The 9,037-nt window shown below is 37.6% G+C and overlaps 1 protein-coding gene across 1 annotated transcript; it reads right to left on the bottom strand.

Annotated features, from left to right (window-relative positions):
* Positions 1-4,794: 4,794 nt before the first annotated feature.
* Positions 4,795-5,724, bottom strand: LOC149277984 (olfactory receptor 6F1-like). The gene has a single exon (XM_089502478.1). The coding sequence runs from the start codon at positions 5,722-5,724 to the stop codon at positions 4,795-4,797; it is 930 nt and encodes a 309-aa protein (XP_089358604.1).
* Between the last annotated feature and the right edge of the window lie 3,313 nt (positions 5,725-9,037).

Below are 9,037 nucleotides of genomic sequence, written 5' to 3' on the forward strand. Positions count from 1 at the left end.
GCTAGTTCCTGTATCCATGTGCGTCTGTCTCGTATGTACCTTTGCCCTTCTTCCCTGAATTATCTGAGGATTCTGGTTCCTCTCTCCTCTCCCCTTGTCCCAGTTAAGATGTCCTATCCTTGCTTAAAGGAGAAGCGTCCGAGGATTCCGGCTCCTCACTCCTTCCCCTGTGTTCCTTGCCTTGTTCCCTGTCCTTTGTTGTGCCCTGTATCATGTATGTCTTGTCTGGTTATGTTCCTTGCTTGGTCTCCCTGTTGCTCTGTCCCTTGCTTGTTATGTTTCTGCTATATCCTTTGCTTAGCTTCCATACTCCCCGCCTGCAGCATCCTGCACATGATTCCAGTGATATGTTTCATGCCTGCTCCAGGGTTCCTGCAGGCTATCACTTCGTTTCATTCTGGACTTCATCCGCTGCTATATCAGGGCGCTGGTGTTTGGCTGCACAACCCTAGGTGCTCAACACCTGGGTGAGTGTGGTCGCCCTGCAACCAGGCCCTGTCTAACTCCACTACTGCACTGTGACTCCTGCACACAATCTTTGGGCGCGCTGGGTCCTTTCAGTCATCCGTTTGGACCCAGTCCGTGACATACGGTTAGTCCTAATACACAATAATATAGTATATTAATAATAGATTATATATTGTAATATAGTCCTACCATACAGTTTTGAAAAAAGTACATTATTATTATAAAACTATACTTTTGTTGAACAGTTTTGGAATATGTGTGCTATTACGGTTAGTCCTAATACACAATAATATAGTATATTAATAATATATTATATATTGTAATATAGTCCTAGCATACAGTTTTGAAAAAGGTACAGTTCATAAAAAGTGTTGCTCATTGTATAATATATACTTGGATTTTACAAGCAAACATGAAAATCCTGGGTGTATGAGGTGTCTTGCTTGTTTTGAGAAAAAAAAATGACTAGATACTCATTAAAAATGCCCCCATCTGTAGAAGCAGTGTATGTGCCTGTCATTGAAATTATGATCTCCTTATAGTATAGACAACATTTTACCACAGATCCAACATATCCCCCCCGCAGCATCTTTTCCACGCTGGGCAATATCACTTTCACATCTCCAAGAGACACACTTAAATCACAGTATCAATGTCTGTTACAGTTAACTCGCACATAGAAGGCCTTGTAGAATATTTTGGACTATGGTCTAATTAACATTAAAGATGGATCTGACATTTACTCTCCAGAGCCTTTATTGGTGCTACAAACAGAGCTGGCAGACTACAGAGCCTTCACATTTTCGAATTATGAGCAATCATCACTGTTTTGGTTTTGTGCTAGCAGTTAAGTTAAGCTTTGCAAGGCACCTAGAAACGCAAAAACTGTTTGCTACCAATGTGTCACCCCAGCCTGATTGCAGTAGAGAAAAAAAGCAAATTTAGAACAAAAACCTCCAAAAGAAAACTAGTCTTAAGTTGTCTGAAAGTGTCCTTTTTTTTTTTTTTACATTTCCAACACTTCCATTTTTTAAATGTACTTAACAACTTTATTTTTTTTATTCTTTAACAAAAAACATTGCCATAATGTTGAAAATATGTGCAAGCATAAATCCATTTGCTAAAGGTTACAACAGAACACGCATCATTAAAAAGCATCCGAAATATACATTGTTACGTCAATATATAAAATATACAGAGACATAGAACAACCCATCTACAAAGGCCTGAATTTATCATTGCAGCCAAGGATCCCATACCCCGTGGTTTTATTGGCAACATAGACCAGAGCGGTTAGCCTTCTTTGATAGCTACTTTTAACCTTAGAGTGTAAGCCAACACTTATAGACTTATCAATCTATTTGAGAGTACTTGGAGTGATGATTATTTATTCAACTTTTTTGTACCACTGATTTAATTTGTTTCCCTGCAAAATGTTGAAATTCAAAAAGGGAAAGAAATCAGTTGGTTCAATCTAGAAAAATGTTTTTTTTGTATCTTCATTAATCTTGGCACTTGGTGATTGTTTCAGGCTCTATGCTCACAGCCATTGTTTGTCTAACAAATTACACTGCATAGAAATTCAACAGTAGTGGAGCAGAAATGATCTTGTCTTTGATGCACGGTAACCTTGTGCTATCAGAATAAAACATGCCCGAGGTAGAAAGTAGTATGGAGCTTTTGCAGGGAACATCAGCCTCTGACGGGAAGCGAACCTGGAATCAGGAATCCATGGCAGAACATCTCAGATCCGAATAGAAAAAAACGGGATGCCACAGGTAGCAGAGGATGTTTAATTACAACTCAGGGGCAAAACAGGCCAGGGCTCAGCAACAGGCAGCAAAGCAGTACGGCAGACTTGTAGTCAGACAAAGTCAGCTTCAGGAGGTCTGCAAAGAGTACTGGAAAGCACTGTTTGGCTGAAGTGCAACACAACTGACCTCTTTGAAACAGGTGGCAGGAGCTTAAATAGTCAGTTAATTGGGTAACTAGAATGTGATTTCAGGTTTGTGGTCTGCAAGCACATACAGTTACCTGAATACCCATGTAGTTAATAGTTACCACAGCCATGCCAGTAGGCTAAATTAATAATACACAATTCTGAATCTGGTAGAGAGGGGTTCAAGTCCCAGATGAACATAACAGGAGCACATAAAGAATCCATACATGTGTATATATGGTGTATGTGATGAAACAAGGCAACTACTATTTCTTTAACCCCTTAACGTCCATTGCCGGGTCAGGCACGTCATGCAAAACGGTCACTTAACGACCTATGACGTGCCTGACACGTCATGAGACTTAAACAAGCTTAGAAAGTGATCAACTATCACTTTCTAAGCTTAAACGGTGTTGCGGCTGTGAGCGGTCACAGCCGCAGCTGCACGCAGTCTTCGCCATCCGCGAGATGGCGGCGGCCCGGGAAAAAAAATAATAAAGTTGAAAAAGTTCGCTAGACGGTCTCCAGACCCTCTAGAGAACTCTGGCTCCACTTGCAGGTTGAATACAGGTACTGCATTCAACCATACAAGTCAATGGAGCCCAGCTTTCTAATCACTATGTGATTAGTAAAATATTTCAAAAAAAAAAAAGAAAAAGCTTAAAAAAAACATGGTAACATTTAAAAATTATTATGCTTTAGAGGAACTATCCAGTTCCAGCAAAATGTAAAAAAAAAAGTCCAAAAAGAGGAAAATAAATAAAATAAAAAAAAAAAGTTTATTATTATGAGCAAGTGCTAAAATTAGCGCTGTATCTTCCCAAAAATCCTGACATGAAAAAATGTAAATAAAAGCATTTCAAATACCCAAGGGGTGTCTAATTTAAATGTATGGTTTGATGGGGTAAATTGGAGTGGCCGGGCTCAAAGATAGGGCATAGGCACAGACTGACCGAAATGGGGAGAAAAAAAAAAAAAGCGCAATTCCAAAATGTGGCATTTTAACCCCAAACACCAGACAAACCCATACATGTGGGGTATGACTGAACTCGGGAGATGTTCCTGAACACATATTAGGGTGTTTGATAGCTAAACAGTTTGGAGCTATAAATTTATACCCAAAGTACAATTTGTGTGAAAAAAATACAAAAAAATATACTACCACAAAGTGTGGCAAAGGCTGGTGGTAGAATCTAATGCATGGAAAGGGTTAAAATACTAGCATTTGAAATACCTTGGGGTGTCTAGTTTTCAAAAATATATGGTTTGATGGGGTAAATTGAATTAGCTGGCTTCAAAGATGGTCCTATTAGGACATGGGGGCAGAATGACCAGATGTAAAAGTTCCAAGTTAAAAAATGTGCACTTCCTAAATGTGGCGTTTTACCTCCCAAACAACCCGACAAAATGGGGGGTATGACTGTACTCGGGAGATGTTGCTGAACACATATTGGGGTGTTGTTTGAAAGTGATGTATACCAGGAGCTGTAAATCCATACCTGAAGAGCAATTTTAGCGATAAAAAACACAAAATAAATTACAACCACAAAGTTTGACAAAGACTGGTGGTAGAATTAGTTCATGGAAAGAGTTAAAATTAGTAGAATATATTTAGTAGGTTTTTTCATTAGCTCTTTTGGATGAGTAAAAGATTTTTGGGGTAAAAGTCAGAAAATGTGTTTTGTTTTTTTTTACATTTTTCATCATATTTTATTATTTTTTTATGGGAAATTAGATAATATGATTAAAACAATGGTATCTGAAGAAAGCCCTTCTTGTCCTGAAAAAAACAACATATAATTTGTGTGGGTTCACTAAATGAGTGAAGAGAAAATTACATCTAAACACGAACACCGCAAAAGTGTTAAAACAGCCTCGGTCCCAATGGTACAAAAGGTAAAACACAGCCTGGTCCTTAAGGGGTTAAACCAAAACAGCCCCTGTGTAACAATTGCTACTATTTGTTTTGCATTCGTCACAATGTTTCCCTTCTCCAGTCATATAACCATTCTCTGTTCCCTGGCTACTGTTACTTCTATTTTAAAATGTGCCATCACAACATGAGCAACACAAATTACATGCCTAAAAAGAGAAATCAATATACTATCAATGTATTATTGGATGAATTATGATTATGATTACATTATATTAGTAGATTATAAAAAAAATCCAGTACCATCTTTACTATAAAAGGGACAGTTTATTTTCCTTTAGATGTGAAATATTTATATAACAGCAATTTGCACTTAGCCTCATTAAAATTATATATGGCCTTGAATGCATTACAATTTTAAATAACCTAATATTAAGAATATTTGCACTCAAACAACCATATTATATTTTGATTGATTCTTATTATGTATAAATCAGTCTTCTAAACTGTGTAACTACTTTCTAAATTTCTTCAAAACACTCCACAGGGCATCTTTCATTTCTTTGTTTCGTAGGCTATAAATCATTGGGTTCAATAAAGGAACCACCACTGAATAGAAGACAGAGACCACTTTATCCACAGGGGAAGAGTTCTTAGCTTTTGGGCGGATATACATAAAAATAACTGTACCAAAAAATATTCCGACAACAGCAATGTGAGAGACACAGGTGGAAAAAGCTTTCTGGCGCCCAAGAGAAGATGGTATCTTCAAGATAGTGATGACTACAGCAACATAGGACAAAAAGGTAAAAAAGAAGCAACCAAGGATGACTATCCATGCTACTACTGAGAAAATGATCTCGTTAAGCCAGGTGTCTGTACAGGATAAGCGCAGAAGAGGGCTAAAGTCACAGAAAAAGTGATCAATTGTGTTTGGACCACAAAACACAAGTTTTGACATCATAACAGCTGGCAAAGATATAGAAAGGCATCCAGCAAGCCAAGAACCAGATGCCAGTTTTCTACAAAAAGGAGCACTCATGATGTTGGTGTAATGCAGTGGATGGCAGATGGCCAGATAACGGTCATAAGCCATTATGGTCAAAAGAAAGTGTTGGGTTGCTCCAAGGAAGAAGAGAAAGTAGAACTGTGAGATGCAACCAATAGGTGAGATAGTCTTATTTCCTGTCCCCAGGTCATTTAGCATCCTAGGGACTGTAACACTAGTGTACCATATCTCTAAGAATGAAAAGTTTCCAATAAAGAAGTACATTGGTTTGTGAAGTGACCTCTGAGTTGTGACAAGTGTAATGATGAGGAGGTTAGAAGATATAGTCAATGAATAAATAACAGTGAAGAAGATGAATAAAATGAGGCGTATTTCCTGAGACAAAGAGAAGCCCAAAAGGATGAAATTGGTCACAGAGCTCTGGTTATTGTTCATTGTGGTGTCAATGCATCTTGGAAAAATACATTCAAAGCATTATGACTAGAATGACAAAAAGATTCAAGTAACATAACAAGATCTATGAACCTTGGACCTTGACATTAGCGTGTCATACAATTTACAGTTGTATGTCTTGTTGGCGCCAAGATACTATAACACTGTATGAACCTATGGCATTGCTACAGAAAGAGACCTTGGTATCAATATGACATATAACTTAAAGTTGTAATCTTGGCAGAAGGGGTTTGTATGAGGGAATACAACTGATATACCCAAATTAGAAATCTTTATATTATGCTCAATATGCTGTAATCTATCAGTTTTAAGCCATAAACAATTGTAATGTTCTAACTACAAAGCATTATCTGCCACCATTATGACAGTAATACTTATTCAGTATCATGTATTCCTATTGTTTGCAATGTCATGCAGTAAGAATTATAAACAATAATTACTGCTATATAAAACAATAAAAATTATGATGATGATGATAATAATAATGTGTAGTTTTGCTCTTTGACAGATTAAACTAGTCATTTCTTTTTGCTCCAATAGAAACATTTCAGTAAACAATGACTCCTGGGGCTCATGAATTAAGTGATGTGGTGATGACTTTTTGATAATGCCCAGCTCTTTAGCATTGAGATTAATCAATACTGGTGCATCCCGGCAGCTGGGGAATGAGCAATATAAAACATTTATCTCACTTTCCATCTCTAATAAGTAAAGATTATCTACACTGATCTGGATGTAATACAATTCACAAAAAAGGAACTTAACATGAAAATAGGACTGGTGTTCTCCTTTCCTTTCTCTTGTATTATTTCTAGAGCTGCTATGCAAATATATTCAAAAGTGGCATTTTAGGGATTAAGTTTATCATTCTAATTGTATTTCTTTACAAGATAGTTGTGCTAGAATAGACACATAGACTAACCCCCCCTTCAGTAATCGGGCTTGTTTCAACTGACCTTAATTGGCGGGTACATTTCTAGACATACATTTTAAAACATATAAAACTTTGTCTGGAAGTGCTTAGACATGTCTAAATAATTTTAGTGCATTGTAGAAAACTTAAATAAACCTTGCATTTACACAGTGAGACGAAAGATTGTATTCCACAAACCCTGCAATGCACGTGGTACTCCATAAAATAATCCAATTGACATATTGAGGTAAGTATTGCAAGGATACTTGAAACTATATTTTCTGCCTGACTCATAACTCTTATAACTCTCAACCAACTCACAGCATTCATAGACACAAACTCACAAACAAAGGCACAAATACATCACTCAAATATCATTGATGGGCACTCACACAAGAAAGCATAGCACTCATAGACATGCACTCGCACAAGAACACACAGTGCTCACAGATTTCCTCTTACAATATAGGCACTTACAAATACATTTGCCATCTGCCAGTTTTCATTACATCTCCTAGCTGTTCCATCTTACTCTTCTTATCCAAAAAGGCATTTAGGTATAATTAGACCTACACTATATGGACAAAAGCATTGGGACACCTGACCATTACACCAACAGGGACTTTGATGACTCTGCATTCTAAATACATGGACATTAATATGAAGCTGGTCCGCCTTTGCAGTCATAACAGTTTCCACTCTTCTGGGAAGGCTTTTGGTGTGTTTCTGTGGGAATTCATCCAGTGGAGCATTATGGACCTTGTTTTGTGCACTCCATGTTGGAATAGAAAAGGGTCTTCTACAAACTGTTCCCACAAATTTGGAAGCATAGCATTGTCCAAAATGTATTGGTATGCTGAAGCAATACGATTTCCCTTCACTGGGCCAAGCCCAAATCCTGATTTCAATAATTACCAGGTATTACTCAATACTTTTGTCCATATAGCGGTACACAAAGTATGTTTGACATGGTTGAATGAGTTTGTTGTGGAAGAACATGACTGGCCTGCAATCAACCCCATTGAGCACCTTTGGGATGAACTGGAATGAAGACTGCAAGCCAGGCCTTCCTGTCCAACATCAGTGCCTGACCTCACAAATGCTCTGCTGGATGAATGGGCAAAACTTTCCACGCAAACAAAATCTTGTGGGAAGCCTTCCCAGAAGAATGGAAGCTGTTATAGCTGCAAAGGGGGGAACAACTTCATATTAATGTGTATGTATTTAAAATGCAATGCCATGAAAGTCGCTGTTGGTGTAATGGTCAGGTGTCCCAATACTTTTTTTTCCATATAGTGTACTTTCAGACATCTAAAGCAAATAACTATATTTACATCTGGATTTCCCCCTTATTATCCATAAACACCAGGGCGATGCTGCCCTTTCAGTTATTGCTTACTTTTAGCTGCTATTACATCTAAAGCATGTGAATCACATCTACACCAGAACTTCCTCCTATTACCAGTGGTGTGCCACTACCCTTAACAGCAATAGTCCATCTCTGGCTGTTATATCATTAGCCACCTCCTTCCTAACAATACGATTATATTTTCTTCTACAACCAGGGGGCATTTATCGCCATTTGCCTATTAATTGTGCAATCAGCTTGACGTGTACAAAGGGTTATCACTGTAATACTCGCCTCTGAAGAAACCCAGGGTGTTGAAACACATTAGGTGTATTTTATTTCTGATGTGCTTATTGTTATTTTTTTTGTCTATTGACTTTTTTTCTAATAAGTTTTAGATAACATTGTAGTTGAATAAATAGTATACCTGTGATCATTTACCCTACTATTAATTTCTTCTTTAGCACCAGTTCCAATTATCCATTGTTTTTCACTTTTTCTTTAAGTATTTGTGAACACACTTTCTGTTTGCTTTGTCTGTCCTCATTCTTACTACCGTCTTTCATCCCCTTGTTCCGTAACTGTGCATCATTGTAAAACACAGACCTGGTACTTTAGACAGGCAGGATTGCTGGATAGCCGCTCTACCAGCTGAGTGCCTAGGGGAAGAGGAGGATGGATAATGCATTGAGTGTGGTGCATGGGCCACATGTTTGGCAACCCTTTCATACTTGTTAGGTGGTTTATTGAACCAAACCCATGAAGTGTGCTGGTTATTCAAGAGCCATTCAGTGAAAGCCAGAGAACTACAAGTGGCTCACAAGCTATCATTTGGAGAATACTGACATCTACAGTACACCATTTATGTTATTTTGATGAAAAAAGGACAAGGTTTTTTTGGCAGTTCCCATTTTTTATTTTTGAAATATCCTGTATAATTCTGTTTGGTTGTTTGTATTTTGTCTTACATGTGTCGGTTTGATTTTTTTCTGTGTCCCTATTTTTAGCCTTTGGAAAGTTAAACACAATATCTA

This window comes from Sceloporus occidentalis, unplaced genomic scaffold (assembly GCF_023333645.1).
Source record: "Sceloporus occidentalis isolate IW3139 unplaced genomic scaffold, rSceOcc1.0.p SCAF_204, whole genome shotgun sequence".
In the NCBI taxonomy this organism is placed as follows: domain Eukaryota; kingdom Metazoa; phylum Chordata; class Lepidosauria; order Squamata; family Phrynosomatidae; genus Sceloporus; species Sceloporus occidentalis.

Excerpts from the sequence above, each read along its gene's own strand:
- LOC149277984 (XM_089502478.1), bottom strand. The coding sequence starts at position 5,724 with ATGAACAATAACCAGAGCTCTGTGACCAATTTCATCCTTTTGGGCTTC.